Here is a 25,305-nt window from a genome sequence, read left to right as displayed (position 1 = left end):
GGCTCCAGACAAAAGAAACCCTTCATCCTCTGCCCACATAAAACCCTCTGTCCTTTCTCGCTCAAACAAAAGGAAAAAATCAATTAAAAAAATAAGGAAAAACCCACAGTGAAGCAAACAAACTGAGACTTAACTGCCCCAAACCCCAGTGAATGAACAGTGAGTCCTTTGCTCCAGCGCTGGCAGAGGCAGCTGCAGGTTCCAGTTTCACCACCACACATGGGCAAGCAAAGTGGGCAGATGCCATGCCAGGCTCTCCAGAGGGCATTGCTAAGGAAAATCCACAGTGCTTGAGATGTTTGGGCAGTTTAGGAATTCCCCCCAAACCTGGTAATAAACATTTCATCTTTATATAGATTTGGGCTTTTCTTCTTTTGTAGAATAAGGAGATTGGAATATTTTTGGAAGCTCACACCATTACCCTTCACTAATTATCTGCTTTAATGACATAGCAGGATTTGGGCTGTTTCTTACATGAAGCCCTGAGCATTCCTCCCATCCCATAAAACCTTCTCACCAGCAGCACCAGGAATACTGGTGTTATCCCAAAGTCTGTGGTGCAGGTTTTATTGCCCTCAAGGATGGAGGATTCTGTATTTTATCTTTTACAGTTGCAAAGAGCTGCATCCCTGTCAAAAAATGGAGTTTAATGGTTAGTCAGTGAAGTTCTGTGCCCATAAATCCACTGGAATATTTTTTCAGGTCATGGGCATGCTAAGAAGGCAAGACCTTCCCTTCTCAGACACACTGGAAGAGTGCAAGAGCAGTACTTTGGGACATCCAGAATAGATTCCACCTCCCTTGAGAATATAAGGAACAAATGAAAAAATTAGGTGTGAGTCTATTTCCATCAACTTATGAAATCCCTTTATTAGAACCTATTTCTTTACCTCCAAACAGGCAGGGGGAAAAGAAAATATTTAAATTTTCTCAAGAAAATTGCTTTAATGACTGCCTTAAGAAAAAAAAATCAAAAACCAAACAAAAGCCCACACTTAAGTAAAGTCAAGAAAAAATAACCGTGTGATTTAAATGCTCAGTATTGACAGCCCTGGGAACAGGGGAGTGGGTTGATTACAATATGGCTTTTAATGGATGCACAGTCATTTAAAACAAAGTTGACATTATTGAAATAACAATTTTTACAGGAGTAGCTGCATCCCAAACGACCTTGAAAAGACACTGCAATTACTACCGCACATGCAAAATAAATTATCCCCAAAGCTAAGGCTTGATTTCCTAAGATACAGCAGCCAGTCTGGAACATTAGGAACTGGGATGAGCTCAAAGATAAGATGTTAGAGTCAATAAGATAAATGTGTAAATAAAAAGCTCCATTTGTAGGGGCAAAAGCTGTATTTTGATTGGGAGAAATTAAATTTTGCCTTTCAGGAAAATACACAGCACAACCTCTAACAAATTCTGAAGCCAGTTTCAAACATAGTGGGATTTCCAGCATGAGGAGCACCTACTGCATTACAAACTCATTGTTAATTAGTGGTCAAAATAGCCTGCTGGTGTTTGCTGAGCCTTTTTGATCCTCAGGGTGGCACAATCTAGTAGCTGTGCTTATACAGCTTCTATCATCAGAAGGACCTGGTAAAAATAGAAGCCCAAACAACTGAAGTCATTCCACACACACATACATATATGCAGTTTATGCAGATATTATTGCAAAAAAAATTATTCTCCCATAAGGCAAGGATTGCATCTTGCTGCCCCCAAAATGAGAATTTTACTCTAATCACACAAAAAGAACAACTTCATAAACACAGGAAGAAAGAAAGAAAAGATGCTTCCTGTGAGAAGGAAGTCCACTTAAAGCAAGAATAAATAGATGCAGTCAGGAGAAAATATGCAAATAGAGGTTTATTACCCATCTTTGTGCTCCTAAGAAACATAATTTACTGACCTTTGAGAGATGGGTCAAGTAGGGTTATGGAATAAAATCAAAGGCATCTTTATGGCAACTGTCATGTTCCAGAGCAGTAATTATCCTTCCCTCTCCCCATGAGCAGCAGGAAATGAAGAGAGATGCCATTACACTATGACAATTACTATAATTTTAATTTCTAAATATTGCTAGGAAAGTTTCCTTAAAAAAAAAAAAGTCTGTTCAGATTTTTGATGTGGTTTTTATTTTAGAACTTATTCCTCCGCTAAAACAGGGCTGTGCTTCCCCTTCTCCCACTCCCCTGGGGGAACCATCCACAAAATCTACATGGTGAGAAAGCCCATTTTCCTCCTCCATGAGCTGAAAAGATAGAATTTTATGGAATCACAGAATGGTTTGGGTTGCAAGGGATCTGAAAGATCATCTCATTCCAGTCCCTTGCCATGGGCAGGGACACTTTGCACCAGACCAGGCTGCTCAGATGACTAAGCCAGATGGCTCAGTGTGGCCAGTGAGGATCCAGGAAAGATGGAGGTGGCCCAAAGACAGGTCACAGATACCTTAAGGATGAAGAAACTTGGCCATTCCTGCAAGGAACTGCCAGAGACAAATCCTTAGTAGCTTGTCAGCCGTGTCTTCTCCTGGGTTTAATGTCACTGGCACTGATTCAACCATGGGCACAACAGGTTCTTCCTATCAAGAGCAGATGATGTCAGATGCACAATAATTATAAAAAATTAAAGTAAGAATTTAAAAGAAGGATTCTTTTCATCTCCTGTACTCAGGGAAATTATTGGCTTTTGCTGTGGATTTTCTACAGGCTATCATATATTTTTTAATATTATGGATAATCTATTCTGTGCTATTAGACCATTACCATATTATATTACATTATATCCAATTGTTGCACTGTGGGGTGGATTTCACCCAAGAGGACGTGTCTGCTTGGCTGTCCAGCCTCTCCTCCCCTTGACCACCCCATTCCAGACTCCAGGGGACCCCTGAAATATTCCCTCTCCTGCAGTGCACTCTGGCTGGAAGGAGGAACACCATGGTGTGTTCAGGGGGACAAGTGGCACTTGCAGCTCATCTGCTCCACACACAGTCAGGAGTCAGAGGTGGCCACAGCACCAAACAGTCTCTTCTGTTTGCTGCACCAGCAGTTCCCCTAAATTGAAAACTCCTTGTCAGGATTCCCCTGTGCACTCCTTTAATGAGCCTTCTGAGGTCTCATTTTGGCCAGTGGGTGAATATTTAAAATTATTTTCACAGATTCAAGGGAAAGTAAAGTTGTTGTTTGGTTTGGTTTTTTTTTAATAGCTGCCAAAAGGCACGTTCAACAATGATCATTTAGTGTAGTAAAAAGTTGTGTCTTTCAATATATGCACCTACAGAACTTCATCGATTTGTCTATACACAAACACATTCCTACAAACACATATTTGATTAAGAATTTATATAACTTCAGGCTTCAAGGAATTTTGGATCAATGCTCTTATTTTGCTTTTATAAACAAATAAACTCAATTAAAGAGTACTTACAGCAAACCACAATGGGCAGGAAACTAATTTTCCCAAAGCTTCACTTGGCAATTTTTACCTGTTATGTGGGTCTAGGGAATCAATTACTCCCTAAAGAGAAATGATTAGGATTTGTGTTACCAAACATCTCATCTTTCCCACTCACCAATGGAAAAGAGAGACTACAGGGACATGCATCTAGAAAAACAAGCATTCTTCAGACCTCTTACAATTTGCTGCAATAAATTAAAGTATAACTAAAGTAGAACAAAGCCCTGCAGGCATGCAATGTTTGAATCAAGACTGGATCTGCACCAGTCACTGTGTGGTTTCACAGGGCCCATAAATCAGGGCCCCTGAACACATGTAGAATTTTGCATTACTGCCCTAATATATGCACAGAGTGGTCAGGATACAGTTCCTGTGGGAACTATAATTTCCCATGTCCTCGCCAATCTGCAGCTGGAAAAAAAAAATAAGTAAAACCCAACCCCACCACTGCATTGCCTTTAGCAGGTTTGGTGCTTTTAATGTCTCTCTTTTTCGTGCTCGAAGGAGGAAGTGGAGAAGACGTGAAGCTGCAAACATATAGGGAAGCTGAAGCAGATGTGAATTAATTTTCATCCTTTTCAAGCAGTTTAAAGGAAGAGTCTTGTGTCTCCAGTCCAAGCAAGTGTCACTGCATGAAACTGCATGATCTTGGGTGTGATCAAGCCTATTTCTGAGTCACAACCATCTCAGCAAGGACATACTGCAACCTCCTTTTTCATATCCCACCAAAACCCCAGCAAGTGACACAATCTCTGCTGCTGCTGCCTGTCCCACACCAGATTGTTACTGCTGGTTTAATGTAAAGGGGTTTGTCTGTGCTGTTCTTTCTCCAGCCTCCCTTTTCTTCCAACTCCAGCATTACTTGCCTCAAGATTTGAGAATTTCCCCCCCTATTAAAACTCTGTTCACCTCTAGAGAAGGTTATTCTTAGAGTCATCAACCATTTTCACTATCTCTCAAAAAGCTGATTTCATCCAGGCTTGCTCCAGGTGCACTAATTAGCACTCCATCCTATTTGCACTGCTAATGAGCAGGGTTCCAAATCCTATGGAATAGCCATGGCCATGAAACCACGTGGTTGTCCAGGCAAGATCAGAGCCTTTCCCTCCTCTGCAATCCACTCCACCAACAGCAGTCTAAGAAAGTTGGTTAAAAGCCCAAGAATTGGAGCAATACAACATAAAAACAAATCACAGCCAGTTTGCACAAAGTGACCCCCTTTGTCTCTGAGCTCAACCATCAACTCCCAAAAATATTTAATGTACTTTGGGTTTGACCACAGCTAAAGGATATGATACTTGTGACCATGTTCATCACAGAGCAGCAGCTGGTGGACAAAAATAAGCTGTATAATTTTTATAAACTCACAGCTGAAAAGTAACAGGTGTGCAGAGTCTCTGCAAAGGTGGTGGTGGGAACCCCCAGTCAGGATAAAGAAATTCATCAGTCCTTTGGTGCCTTAGTTTCATTTCACTGACACCTAAAACCACCTAAGCAGCACCAAGTTCCAAGGCAGAATTGTAATTGCTTGAAATCTAGTTAGTATTAAAGTTTTGGTCCATTGACTTGCCCTAATGGTGGCATCTTTGGTGGCATCATTACCCCTTCTTTACAGAGAAGCAGTGATGTTAAAACTATTTCTTATATACATGAAGAGGGATATAGAAAAGCAGGTGGAACAAGGCAGGGATGAAAATTCAATAGCAAAGCAGAAATTTACTGGCTGTGCCTTAAAAGAGTATTAAGAATGTCAGAAATAATCACTGAAATTAGGCACAGAATTCTGCTTTTTAGTGGCATGAGATCAGTTATAAATACCTCCAAGTTTTTAATGTGTAGGGTTCAAGAAACCAACCTAATCCCTGTTGGATTCTCACTGCAACCAACTGATCTGACATCACACCTCTCTTGGAATCTGTGGAGATTTCTTATACACACACACACACATATTATATATATATATATATATATATAGTATTTTGCATTCCTATTTGTGAAAGACTACACAGATATGCATATATTTACATATATATTTACACATACATATCTCTACACTCTTAATAATCTGCATGTGTTCACAGGCACACATGCTTTTAATTATATTTTATATATACATACACAAATCTATAAATACATACACATATGAAAATAAACATATGTAACAAATAAGGAGTAATCAAAGCATGTATGTATATGGATACAAAAATTAGTACACATATGTATAGATTCTGATTACATATAGGATTTATTCATTATTTATATATATTATTTATTCATTAAGTTCCTAATATGGGCAAGAAGAGAATAAAAAGGCTCTATTTGCACATGTATATAATACCTAACCACAGTTCAGGCAAACAAAACAGAATACATGACCTCTCTTAAAATTGGGGACGGGTTTGATAAAAACTCCTCTCAATTCCTGCTATGAAATTGCCCTTGGAATGTGATTCATGTAGCCTACAAGCTCAGTTTCCAGTGAAAGAGGCTACAGGACTGCTTTTTGATAAAATTCAGAGTAGAAAAACCTCCATCAAGAATGGAAAAATGAGAACAGGAATAAAAAACCACAGAGAATAATTAATCAGGTCTTATATAAGTCTTTCTTCCTGAGTCCTGTATCCTCCACCTCCAAAGATGTCACACAAATCTATTGGAAAAACACCTCACTGGCTCCAGTGTAGGCAGTGGAGGAGCACCAAGCTCTTCAGCATCACTAGTGGGGTTAGAAAACAGCCTTTTTTTAGCACTGTACTTACTGTCAAACACAAAGACACATGAACGTACCTGTTTGGTGCTTCTCTGCCCAGTAGGAAGCAAAGCTTTGGATTTCTCTGCTATTTTCTGTTAAAACGAAAAAAGAAAAAAAAGAGATAAGGAAAATGGCTGAGAAAACAGTCCAAATATTTAGGGAACGAGTCACATAAATCTATTTCTTCTGCTTTAGAAAGAAAAGGACATAGAAAAAGCTCTTACTGTTTAGAAAAAGAAAGGAAGCATTGAAAACTTTGGGCTTGTAGGCATTAAAAGTCTTCAGAGCTTCCAGAATGACAAGGTTATCAAAACTGAATTAGGCATTTAAGAGCTGACAGCCAGGACGTGGATAAGTAGCAATTTCCCACTCAGACTGGTTTCCTGACGCAACTGGGCATTCACCAACTGCACTGGTTAATTTTGGCACCTCTGAATCGATGACAGGTTTTAAAATAAAAGGAATCAAACCTCTATGCACAGTTCTGATGGATTGTGCTCATGAGCATTAGAAAAAAAGAGGCATTAAAAAGATGTGTGTGTGTGTATGGGGGTGGAGCTCTGTACCCAAATCATTCCAACTTCTCATTTAACAGATGAAATAATTTCATTTAAAGACTCCTACTCCTTGAATAAGACAGAGAAATAATTTAAAATATGAGACAACACTAAAGATAATGCAGTGTTATTACACAATACATGTGCTGTTGGAGTGCAATTTTATGTGCATCTATTAATTTATTTTTAAGGCATAGGCAGCAAGTTTTGGGAAATCCATCAGTACAGAGTGTTTTTAATAGAGATACATCATTAAGTGCATGTTGCCAGCCAAATTTCATTACACCTCTACAGTTGCAATTTATCCTTCCCATGTGTTGCAGGCACGGGTCAAACCCACTAAAGTGAAATAAGAAAGCAAACCAGAGTTTGTCCAGGTTGTGTTTTGATTAATCCTGATATGTCTTCCAACTTGCTGCTGTTGGGGAGAGAAGCCATTTGAGCATGCTAAATTTAAGTCATTACTACAGTGTTTAAAAGCAAAGCAAATCTGCTCATCAGTGGAGGTTCCCCAGGGGAAAGAGCCTGAGCAAGAAGCAAATGAAGGAGCTGGAGTTAAGGCTTTGTTTGTTTTATTAAACAGCTTGATCTTGGTGACAGATCCAAACCACAAGACGTGCTCAGAAACTCTCTGGCAAAGCCACATAGCACAGCAGAGCCAGAAGGTGGGGCAACATTTAAATTATCAAAGCTGCCTGCACATGTTCTGTGAGCAGGAAAGGTGAAAAGGGCACTGTGGAACGGCTCCACACCAAAATAACGTCATGGCTAAGCCAGATGAATCTCTGAAGGTCCTACCAGACACACAGCTGGTAAAAAACACACTTTTTTTTCCTTTTTCATTGCTGCTGAATTGTTCTGCAGTGCCATGTGTGTGAATATTCCAGTGTAATGATACATCCCCCTGTACTCAACACTGGATTCAGTCTTGAGTCCCCCATGACAAGAAGGACATTGAGGTGCTGGAGTGTGTCCAGAGAATGACCACAGAACTGGGGAAGGGTCTGGAACACAAGTCTAATGAGGAAGTTGAGGGGATGTTTAGTCTGGAGAAAAGGAGGCTCAGGGAGGACCTTATTGCTCTCCAAAGCTCCCTGAAAGGAGGGTGTGGCCAGGTGGGGATTGGTTTCTTTCCCCATGTAACAAGATACAGCAGGAGAAGAAAAGACCTTTAGTCATGCCAGGGGAGGTTTAGGTTGGATATTAGGAAACAATTCCTCAGTGAAAAGGTTGTAAAGCTTTGGAACAGGTTGCCCAGGGAAGTGATTGAGATACCATCCCTGGAAGTGTTCTTCAATAAACATGTGGACATGGCCCCTAAGGATGTGGTTTAGATGGTGCTGGGTTGATGGCTGGATTTGATGTCCTTAAAAGTATTTTCCAACCTTAACATTTCTATGATTCTGTGATTTGTTGACTGACAAAGTCAAGGCTCTCAGGAATCATGGTGGCTCACACTTCACACATTCCCAAACTCCCAGATGGAAGAGTGGAAGCAAGAGAGAGCCTCACCTTCTGCACAGCTCCGTATCTCTGGATGGCATCCGACAGCTGGTTCTTCAGCCTGTCCAGCTGCAGCCTCTCTTGCTGTTTGGGGAAAAGAGAAGGCTGGTTAGCAGGTCTGGAGAGATAAATCAAGTAGCAGAGTCTGTCTGCAACCATGGGAGATTGTTCTGGTGGAAGGCACCAAATGAAGAAGGTGGGTACAAGCAATACCCCCAAAAAATTCAATCTCACTGGGGCTGCCAGGATGCAACAACATTTTATTTTAGGAAGGGAGCATGTGATTCTTTGATCTTTCCGGCCAAATCACTTAAAAATGCCACCTTGGATATTCAAGATAGCACTGGATAAAACAACCACAGGGATCTTCCTATAAAAGTCCCTTATTTGGATGACAATGGGAGACTTACTGGAATTGAGAGGTCCATCAACCACAACAGCATTCCTTCTGCCTGGCTCAGCACCTGATTGTCAGAACCCAACTTGTCTTCATGTTTTCCAAAAGACCCAAATGTCACCACCCTCCTGTTTGGAGCTTGGTCCAGCAAGATTCCAATCTATGTTTTAAACTAAACTGCTGTTGGAAGAAGGACCCCAGTCAGCCTGACATAACCATCCAACATGAGTTAAAGCCCTGCTCTCAGATGGAATGACCCAACCCAAACAGTGTCAGGCAGTGGAAAATCTCCTGGAATTATTCTACCCCCTGGATCTCAGATTTCACCAGGAGTTCCGGTATGGAGGTTTTACAGAGGGAAATGAAATGCAAAGAAGTGGGACATCACCTTAAAATACAAGTAGCAAGCAAAACCCATCCTGCACTAAAACTACTGAGCAGAAATGTTCATTTTACAGCCATTTCAGCTATTTCAGGAAACTGCTTAAGACTACAACAGCAGATTTTATAAAGGATGGGATTTTCATGGCATTATTTCCACATACAGAAGAATATCCCAGTCTCACAGTTCTTCATCTAAAGATTTAAACCCATTTTTAAATGCAGGGCAAGTATCATTATTCCCATTCTATAGATAAAGATCCATAAACCTTATGTTTGTTACCCATGCACAATAAGATAAAATTGCCACCCTGGTGAGCTGATCTCGAGCTCCAGCATCCATCCTTCCAAAAAATGGAATTCCAGATATGCCTGTCTATTTACATCCCTGGAGGTTATTCTGGAATGAAGGCTTAAAATAGCCCTGTCCTATTTTACATCACTCTCCTGCCTTATATCACACTGACCACTTACAGCAGCATCTCTGCTCCTGAAATACTATCAGTTTGCTCAGTTGGGCATCCTGACTCCAATAGCTCCAGCAGCACTTGGAGCTTCATGGGAAGTCTGGGAAACTCCCACAGTGCACCTCCTTGGCAGTGCAGGACTGGGGGGAAATAAGGAAGAAAGGGAAAAAAATATAATTTTTGTCTGCATGTGCATGCAAAGCAAGTCACAGAAAAATGGACTGGTGAGGACTAATAAAGCTCTAATTTAATGGAAGGCTTTTCATGCTGTGAGTAATTTTAGGGGAGGAAAGTTTGCAGTGCTACCCAGATTCCCAAGAGGGACTTACTGACCAGCAGCCAATATCCACCAGAACTATTTATTCTATATAAGGGATGAAGGCTACAGGCTTTATATCAAAATCTGTACCTTTAATTACTTAAACTGCACAGTGTTAGAAAAAAAAAGAGTTAAAAAACCCCTTAAATCTGTTAAATTAATTGACGAGGGAGCAAAAAAAAATTATGTGATGCAATAGAGAGCAGCAAGTTTATTTCTTATATTACTGAAATTGTTTGTGTATCTATTTCCTTCAGCTCTTGAATACTCACCCTTTAATTTAGCAATTTTTCTCCCGATGACAGTAAAAACTATTCTCCTGAGAGTCCCCAGGGAACAATTCTTAGGCTTCAAGGGCAAATAATGACATACTTGTGTGGCACTATAATTGGGTTTAAAGTGACCTTGCCTGATTGCCCTTTGGACCCAATTTATGTCACAAAACGGAGTCAGGATATTAGCACATAACAAGCCCAGATCTCCATATTTCTAAGACAGCATCAAGCTCAGATGGAATTATGCAAGAAAATGGAAAAAAACTCAGTCCTTGTAGTCCATCACTAACCAAGGTAACAGGTTGAAAACCCTCCTAGTATTAAGGTAGATGCCTCCATAAATTTGATGTCTATGCACAGAAACAGCAATTCCAGGTTTCCCTCCTTGTCCTCTGGAGCTGACCATTCATTTTTTTGAGCTGGGCTGGATGGCACAGGGTCCTCCCCATGTTACAAAGGTAGCCTGAGGTTATTCAACTTTTAAATCCTTATCTCATCTGCCTGTTGGCAAGTGGCATAAATCCAGGCTGTAAAACCCGCTTGGACAGAGATGAGATGTGTGTTTAGAGCAGTGTTATTTGTGGTGGGCAAGGGCAGTGAGTACAGAGCTGAAGTAACACAGGAAGTGAGTGAGGCTAAAATATCAGGTCAGGAAAGTTCCTGACTTGGAAACCATATGGATGCTGGAAGCAAGAAGACAACACAAAACTGCTAGGCAGGATCAAATAGAATTGTCCTTATTTCCATTTGAGTTGCTGAATCACCTGTTATGTGGTCAAACTCCTCAACTTTCACACCAGTTGGAGTTTGGTCTCACAGTGTGTTTCTGTTCTTCCCCAGGATTTCTTACCACAGGTCAAATTCAGCAGGACTATACGGAGTGTAAGGTTTTTGTAGGAAGGTCAGAATCCTTCTGTTTGTCCAGTCATTGCACTGAGGACCAGGGGATGGGGATCACTGACACCTTGTGGCAATGCTGTTCATAGGAGGTGACCCTACTGAGGACAGCCCAGTCTGTCCATGTAACAGATGGGGTTTGTGGGGTAAACTGTAATTCAAAGTCCTGCTCTGACCTGGCCACAGTCTGTGTTTATCTATCCCCAAAGCTGCCTGTTTATCAGCATACAGCCCTGAATGAATGTCATATCCAGATGTATTCCATGGCTTTGGCCTTTCTGGACACTTCAGCCCCATTCCAAACCCACCTGCACCCACTGCACAACTGAGTCTTCAGCCAATGCCAGACTTAGGAGGAGCTGGATGATTTCTGTAGCATTTCCACCCAAACTGAGTGAGACCCTGAGATACATGTTAACTGGCCAAGCCTTTGTTGCTGAGTTCTTGATTTCCAATTCCTTATAATCCAGTTTTGGGAGAAGAATTCGTTTCTGCAGTTGTTTTCCTCTGGGTCACTTACAAGTGAAAACTACATTTATTTTGTGACAGAAAAGGAAGTTATAACAAGATATGGGGCTTAACAGCTTTAAAACACCCACTACCACTTCTTTTTTTTTTTTGCCATTCCTCTTTCCATAAGACCCACCACTCTCCCCCAGCATCACCTTGACTGACACATACCCTGGATGAGCCTCTAACAATCTCAGACAGCTGCTTGATGGCTTTGGTGCTGGTCGTGATGGTTTTATTAGTCTCCTGCTGGGTTGCATGCCTGCAGAAGAGAAGAGATGATGGGAATTGCAATTGAAATTAATTGCATAATGAGACACTTAGAGAAATTTATCAACCTGCAGAGCAATTGAGACAACACAACACACAGCACACAGAGGCACAGGAGGGCTACACGAGTCCTGGGTCCTGACCAGCAATGGAAGGCAGAAGGAAATCCTGGGAAGGAGCTGCCCAAAACATTGTTCCTGTGGTCAGCAAAGGGACCTGCAGAGTCAGGGAGGTGACAGGTGGAAACAGGGGGTGAGTTTTGGAATTGAGCAGGACAGATCTGCTTACAATGATCATCTCTATGATAACAGCAAAGAATGTCCAGGAAAGCACTGGCAGAGTGAAGGGGCAGTGCTGCTTTACAGCACTGGAACAGGAAGGCAGGGGCCAACCCAACCCCGTTTCCAGTCATGGTGTCCCTCTCCTTTACACCCTAAATTCCAGTACCATTTTTTCTTCTTAAAACTGGTTGCTGGCCTTGCTGTTTGAGACCACAGAAAATATAGGGAAGAGACATAAATTCTTCCCAAGGGTATTTATTTGCTCAGCCCAGTAGTTCTCAAGCTTTATAAGATCAACATGGCATTTCCTCTGAACTACCCCAAAACATTTTACATCTTTTAAGTCAGAAGGAGGTGGTTTTCCATGAGGTTTCATTCAACAACTTGAGAAAACTTGAAAAAGACCTGGAGAAAATGCTGTTTATTCTCGCTTAGAGGACAAAGAAGAGCCACAATAGTATTGAAAAGACTTGTTTGTCAGCGTTTTGTTTCGTTTTTTCTCCCAGATTTGGTGGGATTTGGAGTGAATGAAAGTTCTTTGATTAAAAAAATATCAAGATGACTATTTATGACCCTTCTGTCCTCAAGACCCATGGCCTGTCCTGCCTCTTCAGCACCTCCCTACTTCTCTGTCCAGCACTGATGGGCACCAGCTCTTTCAACACTTATGTCAACTCTGTCAGCACCTCTTTTGAGGAGCAGGCCAGTCCCCAGACAGTCTTCACCAAAACCAACCCTGACTGAAAATAGATCGAGACCTCTCTCAAGATCTCAATACAAAGTTTGGCAGTTTTTCCCCACACTTCAGTGTTTTTGTGCAGACAGCTCAGTTGAGAAAGGTGTCTGGGATCATAGGATGGGCTGGGTTGGAAGGGACTTTAAAGACCATCTCATTCCAATCCCCTTCCAAGGGATAGAAAATCTTCCACTGGATCAGGTCACTCAGACCTCCATCCAACCTGGCCTTGAGCACTTCCAGGGATGGGGCAGGCACAGCTTCTCTGGGTAACCTGTGCCAGGGCCTCACCACCCTCACAGTAAATAAAATTACACTTAAATGCAATGTACCTACAAATGAAAGCTTAGTCCACCATGAAGATAACATGTTTTAGCTGCAGAACAGTCATTCAGATGTATGTTAAGGGTTGGACACACACACAGAAGGCATGGACTCCTTTTGCACCACACAAGAAAGAGAAATAATCCCAGATGAAGACAAAACTGGATCCAATAACTTGTTCTTACTTCTGCTTAGTTAAATTAAATACCCTTTATGTGCTCATTCATCAAAATGCATTTCATTTATTTATGACCCCAGGACTCACTGCACCAGCTGAGCAATTACATCACTTTTAATTGGAGATGGAAGAGGTCAGACCTACCAGAGACAGGTATTCCACACTGTCACTGCAAGACAGGGAGCTGGGAATTGAATTCTGTCTCACTCTTTGCACTGAGGAGCACAGAGCCTGACCCCCAATCTTTTAATCAAGTAAATCTTACAAGGAAGTGCACCCAATTCCACAACCAGTAGATGACTCAAAACTGAGATTTCCATACCTAATTCCTCTTAACAGAAGGCAAGATTCTGGGGCTGACATCCGGTCATTAAATTATCTTCCCAAGAAGAACTCAGGGATTTGTATACCCATAATTCCCCATCCCCAAAGTAAAATGTCTTGTTAGGCTCATGCATCTGATCCTTCCCAAGCTCTAAAGTCAAATAAACTCTCCTTCATTTGCATTCTAATGTAAATTTTGTGTTAGATCTCTTATGTAACAAATCCATGCCATGCATGAACTTTACTCAGCTGCAAATTAACTGGGAGTAGGACTACAAAAACTAAAGGTTCTGCCTTCTCCCTCTTAATTCAAAATGCACTTTAACCAACAAGCTGGTGCTTGATTTTGGCACATCCCACTATGTTGTCAGCACAATTAACTTCTTAATCTTCAGCCTCAGAGACAAGCCTAAGAATCAGACAATGATTCTATTTAATTTACATTAAATTCTATTAAAATCTTCATAAAAACCCCCAAACAAAAAACAAAACAAACCTTGCAACTCCAATCCCTGTGGCATTCTATTTTAATTTGTAATGGTAACAAGATATTTTAATTTGTAATAGTAACAAGATATGTTGTTATTGTTGCTATTATTAGGGTTATTAGTGTTATTATCTGTCTTTATATTCCTCTTCCCATGGAAATGTGGAAGTTAATTAAAGGGAGTGTCTCTGATGAATAAAATTTGCTTCTCAAAAGAGTTCTCCACACAACAGGAAGTTAATAGTCTGTGGAGTGACCAAGTACCTAAAATATAAATGTTGTAAAAGCTTTACCTGTTTGAAAACAAGAACTCTAAGAGTAAAAACCGAAAGGGCATCTCTGAGGAGGAGGAACATCTCTGGCTGAGGATTTCTGCACACATAGAGATTGCAAAGACAATGTGCTAAATAATACAGGAGAAGCCCCACTGCAGCCCAGGAGGTGCCTGTGGTGACTGTTCTCCTCACCAGAGGAGCACAGTCTGCTGAATCCATAATCCCCAGCTGCTCCCAGTTTGTTCCTTGAACGATCCTCTCTCATTTATTTATCCAGTTTGCAGAGGAGCACTGCAAAGAGGCAGATGCAGCGATTGCTGCTCTCCCTCCCCGTGGGGACAGAAGGAAGGAGCTTAACTACTCTTTGCTTTGAGGCACTTGATGAACGACCAAGTCAACAAAAAATAAACAGACCCCAAATGCAGCAGCAAAGACAGAGAAGAGAAAGAATTCTCTCTGCTTCCCTGTGCCTGCTGGTGCTTACAATAATCCCAAAGAGCTTTGTTGTCTCATTGCAGCAGGAAGTGGCATTTCCACTTATAATACAAGATACGGCTTATTTTACTTTCATCTGATCCCAAATGGAAGAGCAATAATAAGTTTTTCAGGTACAGATCAAAAATACTTTTCCTGTACTGGTTTAATCATCACTAGATTCAGCATCCCCTCTGACACAGAGCAACTGCATAGCAGAGGAGTAGTTTTTTGCATTCAAGGGCTGAATGGTCAGGTAGGTTTGACAAGAGTTAAGCCAAGCAGCTCAGCATAACTCAAACTGTCTTTTTCACAACTGTTGAAATGTTTACTGCAGTTCTCTTATCCAAAAAGAGGTAAAAATTACAGTGTGTGGAAAAGAGCACTGAGCTGCAAGATCTGTGGGTGAAGCAGCTGTAGGTTGAGTAGCTGTGTTTACATATAGGCCATTGTTGTTGGAGTCATAAATACATAAGTGTGTATCATATTTATAGGGAAATTATTCACACCACAAGACACCTTTCTGTCTTGCAGATGGATTTTGTGAAGGACTGGTGCCTGTGGGAACTGATAGGTCCCAGCAAACGGCAAATACATGTAAATAAAACTCCATGCAGTGGCCATAGGGACAGCCCTGGAGTAGCAATGAGTACTCAGTCCTTGAGGACCCTATTCCCCTTTCTCCACCTCATCAAGGTGCTTAACTACAGAGCAAAGCCAGTGGAGGCCCTTTGTGATCTGCGGAGAGGGCCATGCCCAAAGATGATGCAGAGAAGTCCACAGTTCAGTAGTAACCCACCATTTCTGGATGTCTCCTACATAGCCAGGATGATCCTACAGCAGAATCAGAGAATCACAGACTATCCTGAGTTGGAAAGGACCCACAAGGATCATCCAAGTCCATGTCCTGGTCCTGCACAGGACACCCCCAAGAATTCCACCATGTCCCTGAGAGTGTTGACCAAATGCCTCTGAAACTCTTTCAGGCTTACGACTGTGACCACTTCCCTGGGAAGCCTCTTCAGTGTCCAACCCCCTTGGTGTGAAGAATCTTTTCCTAATATCCAACCTAAATCACTCTGAAACAGCTTCATGCCATTCCCTCAAGTTGTGTCACCAGTCACCACAGAGAAAAGATCAGTGCCTGTCCCTCCACTTCTCCTCATGAGGAATCTGTGGACAGCTGTGAGGTCTCTCCTCAGAGCTAAGGATATTTCCAGAAATGGATGGTACAGGCTGATGTGTTCAACAGTGGAATTAACAAACACTTATCTAAAGGATGGAAACTTTTTCATCATTAGATCACTATACTTTACTGCCCAAAGACAGTCCCAAACCTCCTTCGTTAGGGCTGCTGCATCTGCTTCTGCATGACGAATTCAGAGGACATTTCTCAACTCTGAGTACTAATTGCAGAAGGATGAGCTAGAGGAAGGTCTATTTTATAGCCACAGAATCACAGCATCACAGAATGGTTTGGGTTGAAAGCAACATCAGAGATCATTCAGTTCCCACCTCGTGCCACAGGCAGGGATGCCACCCACTAGACCAGGCTCCTCAGGGGCCCATCCAACCCGGCCTGAGTTGTTTCACTAAGTTCCATCAAGCCCTAAAGTCCATTTACTTTTGTGGCCAATGCATGGGGTACTGTTACAATTACTATTTACTGTTGGCACAGTCATCAAAGGAATAAAGGTTAAAACTAGCGTGGCCAGCAGGCCCAGGGCAGTGATCCTTCCCCTGTACTCTGTGTTGCTGAGGCCACACCCTGAGTGTTGTGTTCAGTTCTGGGCCCCTCAGGTCAGGAAAGATCTTGAGGGGCTGGAGCGGGGCCAGAGAAGAGCAACGAGGCTGGAGAAGGGAGTGGAGCACAAGTGCTGTGGGGAGAGGCTGAGGGAGCTGGGGGTGTTCAGCCTGGAGAAGAGGAGGCTCAGAGGTGACCTCAGCACTGTCTGGAACTGCCTGAAGGGAAGTTCTGGCCAGGTGGGGGTTGGTCTTTCTCCCAGGCACTCAGCAATAGGACAAGGGGGCACGATGGGCTCAAGCTCTGCCAGGGGAAATTGAAGTTGGAGATCAGAAAAAATTTCTTTGCAGAGAGAGTGCTCAGGCATTGGAATGGGCTGCCCAGAGAGGGGGTGGATTCACCATCCCTGGAGGTTTTTAAACTGAGACTGGCCGTGGCACTGAGTGCCATGATCTGGTAAAGGGACTGGAGTTGGACCAAGGGTTGGACTTGATGATCTTGGAGGTCTTTTCCAACCCAATCGATTCTATGATTCTGTGATACCTGTTCTGGCTCCAAAATGACTCTCACAGCCTCCCCTCCTTGCTTTCTTCTTTAAGACCTAATTGTGCGTGTTGAGGAATAGTTTACAGCAGAGCAAAGAGCTCTAATTCTGATCTGTCAGCAAAGCCCTTTGCATAGGTGTAAATCATCCAGCAGAGTAAAAGCCAGGAGAAAACCAGACTGCTACTTCCAGGTTTCAAACCACACAATATTCTAAAATAAAAGCATCATGGATTTCCAATTTGCCTGTCACTTGAAAGTATTAGGGGGGTGGTGCTATTTTTCTTGCAGGAGCTTAAGGAATGGTCTGTGGTTGTGTGGGAAAAGAAGGGGAGGTATTTCAAATCCACCTGACATGGGTGAAATATTGTCTCTAGGGAGGGACGTGGCTGTAGGTTTGCTGTTGTGTTCTTCAGTGGTTCTGCATTAAAACAGAAGATTCTTTGTCAGATAGCAGCCCTCACAAATTTCATCACAGAAATGCAAACCTTAGCAAAAATTTTCATGGCTTTTTCAATACCTGTCAGGCAGCTGCTTTTATCATTGCTGCTTAAAATTAAATAATAATAAATAAAGAAGCAGTTATTACTGAGATAAGGACAATTCTTCCTCCCCTGCAGAATCTGACCAGCTGCAGGCACTACTTACTCATTAACTTGCTACCAGAAATTCAGGTTTGAATTTTTCAACTAAATTATCTGCAGGACAGTCTGTAGGACCCCCCTCTCTTCACCCTTCATCACCTGCAGATTAGTTCAGTATAACCTCACACTCCATCTGTCAAGTCATTGCTGACAGCTCAGCACTCAAAAAGAACCCCACGGGAAGCAGCTTAACAACTTCACTGCCATTAGTCACCTCCCAAGTTATTTTTCCTCCTCCCACCCATACCATTCCCAAGCCAGTTTTAATTTTACAAGTTTCACTTTATTTCCTAATGAAAGAGCCCCTTGGATCCTTTGTAAACTGAGCTATATTACACCTCCCTCTCTCTCATTATCCAGTAAGCCTCTTAGCTTACTAGAGACAGAAATTAATTTAATTTGCTGTAATTTCATTATGATGAACCCTGGTGCCTACTGATAATGACAGTGATCCCCTCCCTACCCCCCACCCCCCTTCAGGTGCTGATAAACTGCTTATTTCTTTTTCACTGTTGTCCAGAATGAAGCCACTTCCCTGCACAAGATTTCTGCAGAAAGCCAACACATCCCTCCCTTGGCAGCCCCAGCACCTTGGCTGCCCTCCGTGAGCTCTTAATAGTCACCAGAGTTCCCGGTCTTGCCCCGATAATCCTTTTAGTGCCCGGAGAGAAATGGCATCAAACCGTGACTATTCTGATTGCTCCGTCCGTGCTTTCTAATTCCGTGGTGCCTTTCACATTCCTGCATTAACGGGAGGAGCGCGGTTTAACATCTGGCAGGGAGAGGTTACCGGGATGTTTCCTGCCGCAATTCTCGGAGGCACAGCTGGAGGTTCCCACAGCAATAACAGAAAGCCAGTTGGGGACATACGACCTCCACATAGTTGGGAGCACACCTAAAGTAAACAATAAATAACGCAAAGGAAAAGGACACCACGCACCAGACCAATGTGGTCAAGAGAATGCCATTTATTACACACTGCACAGGGTTTATACAGGGTTAAAACTACGTTCTGTTGGCTGAATTGAACCTCACACCATCTAATTGCAAATCCCAATTGGCTGTAAACCATATCTCACAAGTCCAATGTTTTGGTGAACTCATCCTGACTGTTTTCAGGAACATCTCTGGTGTCCTGTGAGAAGCCTGAGGAGTTCTCATGAAAAACCTCCAGGGAGTTGCCAAGAAATCCCGTGGAGAGATGTCCTCCAACGGTCTGCAGCAGCTGCAGCCTTGATTATTCTTGGCTGCTTTCAGTCTCACAGGGTCTTATATAGAACTCAATTGCTCACCTTTGATTTTTCTGTACCTACACACACCTTTCTTTCAGTAATTTACTGCAGTTCCTTGGATTGGAGCTGTTTTTCCAGGATTTTCAGGGTTGGAACTAAGTGATCTTTAGGGCCCCTTCCAAGACAAACCACTCTATGATTTTATGATGAAGTAATTAAGCCCATCTAAAGCTCAGGGTGGCTGCGTATAGGACTCTGTAGCAGGAGTTCAGAGACAGTCAGCTTGAAGGGAGAACAGGCAGAAGTGCACACTCTGAGCCCTGCATGGAGTCCAGAAACACAGAATAACAATTATACACTGTAAAGGAGTGTTAAAAGCTAGTGGAAGGTGTCCCTGCCCATGGCAGAGGGTCAGAACTAGGTGGTCTTTAAGGTCCCCTCCAACCCAAACCATTCCATGACTGTGTGTAAAACTCTGCCCCTTCCCTGAGTATTGCAGAGACATGGATGCTGCCTTAGTTTTACCCTCAAATCTATTTGGAAAAATTATTATATATGTGGACTCCAATATTATGCAAACTCCCCCTCTTACAACCTCCCCGTTGTAGAACACAGGCTGGAATGAACAGACAAAAAATGCAATAAAATATCAAGTCTCAGGAATTTCATCCAGATAAAAATGCCGACTGATATATCTGTCTAAATATATTTTCTCATAATTTATACTCCTGTTGAGATCTGCTTACATATTTCAGAGTAGAATCAGAAACATTGCTTTGAGGGTATAGAAATGTGTAAGAAAGTGTCACACACACACAACAAGGCCAAGTGCAGGTCCTGCCCTTTCGCCACAACAATCCCCTGCAGCGCTCCAGGCTGGGCACAGAGTGGCTGGAGAGCAGCCAGGCAGGAAGGGACCTGGGGGGACTGAGTGACAGGAAGCTCAACAGGAGCCAACAGTGTGCTCAGGTGGCCAAGAAGGCCAATGGGATCCTGGTCTGGATCCAAACTAGTGTGGCCAGCAGGCCCAGGGCAGTGATCCTTCCCCTGGACTCTGCCTTGGGGAGGCCACACCTTGAGTGTTGTGTTCAGTTCTGGGCCCCTCAGGTCAGGAAAGATCTTGAGGTGCTGGAGCGAGTTCAAAGAAGAGCAACAAGGCTGGTGAAGGGACTGGAACACAAGCCCTATGGGGAGAGGCTGAGGGAGCTGGGGTTGTTTAGCCTGGAGAAGAGGAGGCTCAGAGGTGACCTCAGCACTGTCTGGAACTGCCTGAAGGGAAGTTCTGGCCAGGTGGGGGTTGGTCTCTTCTCCCAGGCACTCAGCAATAGGACAAGGGGGCACGATGGGCTCAAGCTCTGCCAGGGGAAATTTCAGTTGGAGAGCAGAAAAAATTATTTGCAGAGAGAGTGCTCAGGCATTGGAATGGGCTGCCCAGAGAGGGGGTGGATTCACCATCCCTGCAGGTTTTTAACCTGAGATTGGCCGTGGCACTGAGTGCCATGATCTGGTAAAGGGACTGGAGTTGGACCAACGGTTGGACTTGATGATCTGGGAGGTCTTTTCCAACCCAATCGATTCTATGATTCTATGATATGTAGAAAGTACAGGGGCAAATGGACAGGAGACAACTGGCACTGCAGATTAATTCAGCCTCTTATCCTTCCCATACTCACTCTCTTGGTTTTAGCATTTAACATGCATTCACTACTCAATATGGCACTGTGAAAAGCAGAAATGAAGGGCACTTTACTGATGGGAATGAATGATTGATTGCTTTAGGTCTCCTTGAGAAACTACAATGAAACCAACATTAATAATGAGCCAGCACTTGAAGGATGAAAAGTTTTGGTGAACAGAGAAGTAGGGTTTTTTTCAGGCTTTATTCTGATTTTAAAAGTTGGTTTTGCTTGTTCATGTGTTTTCTTGCCACGAAATTTTTTCAGTGGCAAGACTGTGCAGAGCAAACATCTGCAAAAAAGGAGGAACAAATCACACCAATTTCCAAGGCATAGGAAAAAAAAAAAGAAAAAAGAGCCAACATTGCTTAAACCCAGGCAATTTTAATTGAAAAATGAATCCATTTCATTCAAACGACTGTGAAGTGTTTTGTTATTTTGTGAAGTGAGCAAGAAATCAAAGGCAAACAAACAGCTCGAGACACTTTTCAGTTTGCTGGGGTTGTTTGTGTATTTCTAGTTAGGGGCATTAAAGCACAAATGCTCCTGTGTGGATGCTTAAATTAAGCAATGTGCCTAAACCCAGTTCCTCGATCAGGATTTAAGTGAGAAGGAAAAGGCATTAGCAGCAATTGTACCACTGAAATTGTCAGTGTGTAGCAAACAGGCTGTCTCATACAGCAATGAAAAATGTCCACTCTTGGATTAACAAGAAATCTAAAAAGAAAGGCAATGACCAAGCAGTTCTTTTACAGTCTAAACAGCAAAACCTGGTGGTTTATCATCTCTGAGAAACTCAGCTTTAAGGATCAGCAGACAAACTGCAGCTGTGCACAGACACGGTGGCTTCGTGTGCAGCCATAGCAGGAATCAGGTGCTGTGGGTTTCAGAAGGAAGCAGGTCAGCAAAGGAAACACCTTTGTTGGAGTTACATTGATCCCCCATTCCATCACAGATGACAAATGAAGGAAATGTCACCACAGGGCTCATAAACCAGCCTGGAGGAAGGTTCAATCCACACTGGTTTCCTTAATGGGAAATATGAAAACACTAATTCAAAAGGAAAGCACTGAAACACCAGGTTTGTTAGAAATCCACCTTTTAGGAATTGTAAAAAGCCTTTATAAACCTCCATAGTGAAGTTAATAAATGTTGCACTGTAAATATCAATTACTGTCCCTGTCTGGGCAATGCAAATGAACTGGCACTTACCACAGATGATGAAAATGGTGCAAACTCCTTTGACAGTGAAGTAACATGCAAAGGAGCCCAATATTTGGCAAACTCCTGATCTATTTGATTTGCTTCAGTACCATCACTGGCAGAGGCACTGAATTAGCCTTTGGGTTCCAAGACAAATGTGTAGGGATCCCACAACTTGGAAACTCCATTCAGATGGGACACAATGATTTTTGGGTTGATTCACCTGGGATTTAAATTCATCTTCACACACAAGTCTACTTCAAACATGGCTGACCCATAGAGACCATGTCCAATGAGACCATATCCTCCTAAACAGACAAGCATCTTCTGGACCACACAATCACACACCCTTCTGTCTTAATATGCTTCTCTTATATGCTCAAATGTGCTTAAGTTTCCAAGCCAGACCCAATAACGTGCATCCCACAGTCCCACATCTCACCTCTTTGGTCTCAGCCATTGCTCTTATGTGTCCTAAAGACTGGAATTAATTTTCCTCCCTACCATTTGGACACTCTCAACACTATGCACTTCATAAAATCAAACACCATCCACAAGTTCTTGAACTTCTAAAACCAAAACCAAAACAAACCCCAACATCACACCAAGAGTTTGCCATTGTACTTCCATAATAATCTCCCTAAACTCCTAAAATCCTGTGCCATGTGCTCTGGGATGACCCTGCTTGAGCAGGGTGCTTGGACCAGATGACCCACTGTTGTCCCTTCCAACCTGACCCATTCTGGGATTCTCCATCCCCAAAATACGACCCCAGTCCCAGCCCCTGAGCTGGGACATGATCTCCTGCCCCATTCCATCTCCATGCATGGCCACTCACACCCTTCACCTGTCCAACTCCATCAGCTGAGACCAAGATATCAGGACTTCTCACTCTGGTTCTCTGATTGCATTTTCCCTGATATGGGATGCCCAAACCACTTCCTCAACCCACCTAAAATTCACCCCACGTTTACACCCACCACCATGTCCTGAGCTAGAACTGTGGCTCCCATCCTGCCTGGCACAATGACACTGGGACCAGGTTGGGAAACTCCAAATTGTAAATTACCTTCATGACTCCTTCCAAAGGTGACCACTCCCACTGCTGCTGAGAATGACATCTGGCTGCTCCACCATGGGCTGGGGCCTCTGCTCCAGCCAGTGCCATTTCTGCTGGTACTGGGTTCTGTTGGCATTTGTGACCAGCCCCATGAACTCCACGGCAAGAGCAAACCCCAAGGGCTGCACAACTTGTTTTTTTCTCTCTCTCCTCCACCTCCTCCCCTTCTAGATGGGATTTTGGAGAAAAGTGATATCTGCAGACCCATCAAGTGGAGCAAAGAGACTTTTTAAAGTACAAAGGGAAGCGTAGAAGTTAAAGTGGGTAACACTCCCTTGAGGCACTTGTGCCAAGATCTACTTTTTTACAAGCAAAAGACAGGAGAACAGAAAAAAAAAAAAGTGAAAATAATAGAAAGAAATCAGCTTTTAAATATGTTTGCTTGGGAGCAGGATGTTTTGTCGTGCCTTTATTTGTTTTCATATTGCACTTTGTTCTTATGGAAGCACGGAGAAGAGAAATGGATCTCAGCAGCCTACTTAGCACATATTGCTCTACCCCATATACTTCATCTGCCTCTTTAAATCTGACATTTCTGCAACTTTCTGAACATGAGGGCAAGCTGTGAGGTACAAGGGAAATTAATATATTTATCCTGCACAGAGTGCAATGCACTCAAAATACAGAGTTCTTGATCTCTAAATACTTTTCTGTCTCCTTCATTGTCTTTTCGAGTCTCCCTGCATTTCACTCTAGCAACACTTTAATTTAGCAGGCAGATAAATGTATCTGTCTCTTTTTAGGAATGATTAAGCTTCCAAAACAGGCAAAATCTTAAAAGAAATGCTGCTGGTGAGACTCCTCTGCTCATCAGCTCCACATTTCATTAATTTAAAGATCCTTCAGGCTCTCAGGTGACAATAACACATAACTCCCACTGTCCCAGAAGTCGCTCTTCCCCACCACCCTCCAGCTGACATCAGCCCATAAAGCAGCCCAGAGCCTGGATTACAAAAACACAAGGCACTTTATTGGCCCATAAAACACCCACAAGAGCAGGCATGTGAATGAAGACCCCATTTTGTGGGGCAATAAATTGTGCCCCAGCACCCAAATGGCACTGCTGTTACAGGAATTGTGCAAATCACCCTCCCTGGGCCAGGAAAAAAACCATCTCAGGCTGTGGCCAGGAGGAACAGAACCTCCCCAGGGAGAGCAACAATTAAAATGCACCACTGGTCATCCAAAAAATTAGACTTCAAAGAGATACTGCCCTAATAAGAAAGGGGGTACAAACATATAATAACAAGATAAACAAACAGAATGAAAGACCCGAGGAAGTCCATTATAAATCAACAGGCTCTGAGCTTTGTTTCAGGTAAGGCAAGACTCTCTGCTGGCAGAAGGAAATGGATGAAGTATATCATGAACTCAGACAGAGCAACTCTCTGTTTACAGGGAGGGCCAAGGGAAATATCCAAACCTTCCAACCCATTCAAACCTGTAAGCTCTAAGCCCTGTTATCAGAAACCTCTGCTGCTGATAGCAAGTTTATTCTCTAGGGGGAAAATGGATTCAGCTTAAGAACCACTATAAAGGGTCCAATGCAGGTACTTGAAAGAAAATTACCTGATGAAAGATCAATAATGTTTCTCCTCTCCCTGAATCAAGGTTTATGTGCAGAATAAAACATCCCAGGGACTGATTCTCTCCCACCTTGCTAAGCCATTGTAAATGTAACTAAGCAAGGAAATGACAAATTTAGGATCATGGGAAAATCATATTGCATTTGTGCAGGGGCCCAAAAAGCAAAAAAAATCCACTGAAAGCCACACTCAGTGTACCATAAAAGCCGACAGAGCAGCCCAAACCCACGTTTCCTTGCAGTCTTAGTGCTCCAAAACAGGCTTTCATAGAAAATGGTTAAATATGCTAAATCTATGCAAGAGCTGCCAAAAAGTTGTGCAGGTGGATGCAGCTGAGAGGTTCCTTAAAGGAATCCAGCAGCAATATCCATCAAAGGTCCAGTGCACCACAGGAGAGATGGTACTGAAGCATGTGACTGACCTTTCCTTTGGAAATAAAAGGATTTTACATCAAAACAGGGTCAGGCTGAAATGCAAGAAGCTAAAGGGAGTAATCCTAAATATATTTTTTTTCTTTTTTCTTTCCCGAATGGACAGAAGAGTTTGTTCAGCTGAAAATGGACTTCTGGAGTACAGTGAAAATCTGGAGAACTTCAGACACATGAGATCTTGGGTAAATGGTGATGGCTTAGCTATTATGGAGCAGTAAGGGATTTGTTCCCTCCCACTTGTTTGTCAGCTCACT

General features: G+C 42.7%; 1 protein-coding gene across 3 annotated transcripts in view; it reads right to left on the bottom strand.

The window, feature by feature from the left end:
• The window catches only part of TSNARE1 (t-SNARE domain containing 1), a 501,884-nt gene that overhangs the window by 262,888 nt on the left and 213,691 nt on the right, over positions 1 to 25,305 (bottom strand). For all 3 annotated transcript variants that reach the window (XM_071553024.1, XM_071553027.1, XM_071553026.1), the window contains exons 6-8: positions 11,695 to 11,785; positions 8,287 to 8,361; positions 6,253 to 6,309 (exon numbers count right to left, since the gene is read on the bottom strand). In XM_071553024.1, the coding sequence (XP_071409125.1) occupies positions 6,253 to 6,309; positions 8,287 to 8,361; positions 11,695 to 11,785 (223 nt within the window). The remainder of the gene's footprint in view (positions 1 to 6,252; positions 6,310 to 8,286; positions 8,362 to 11,694; positions 11,786 to 25,305) is intronic.

Source organism: Pithys albifrons, chromosome 4 (genome assembly GCF_047495875.1).
Source record: "Pithys albifrons albifrons isolate INPA30051 chromosome 4, PitAlb_v1, whole genome shotgun sequence".
In the NCBI taxonomy this organism is placed as follows: domain Eukaryota; kingdom Metazoa; phylum Chordata; class Aves; order Passeriformes; family Thamnophilidae; genus Pithys; species Pithys albifrons.
The sequence above is the reverse complement of the archived record's forward strand: the minus strand, read 5'-3'. Positions and strand labels throughout refer to the sequence as shown.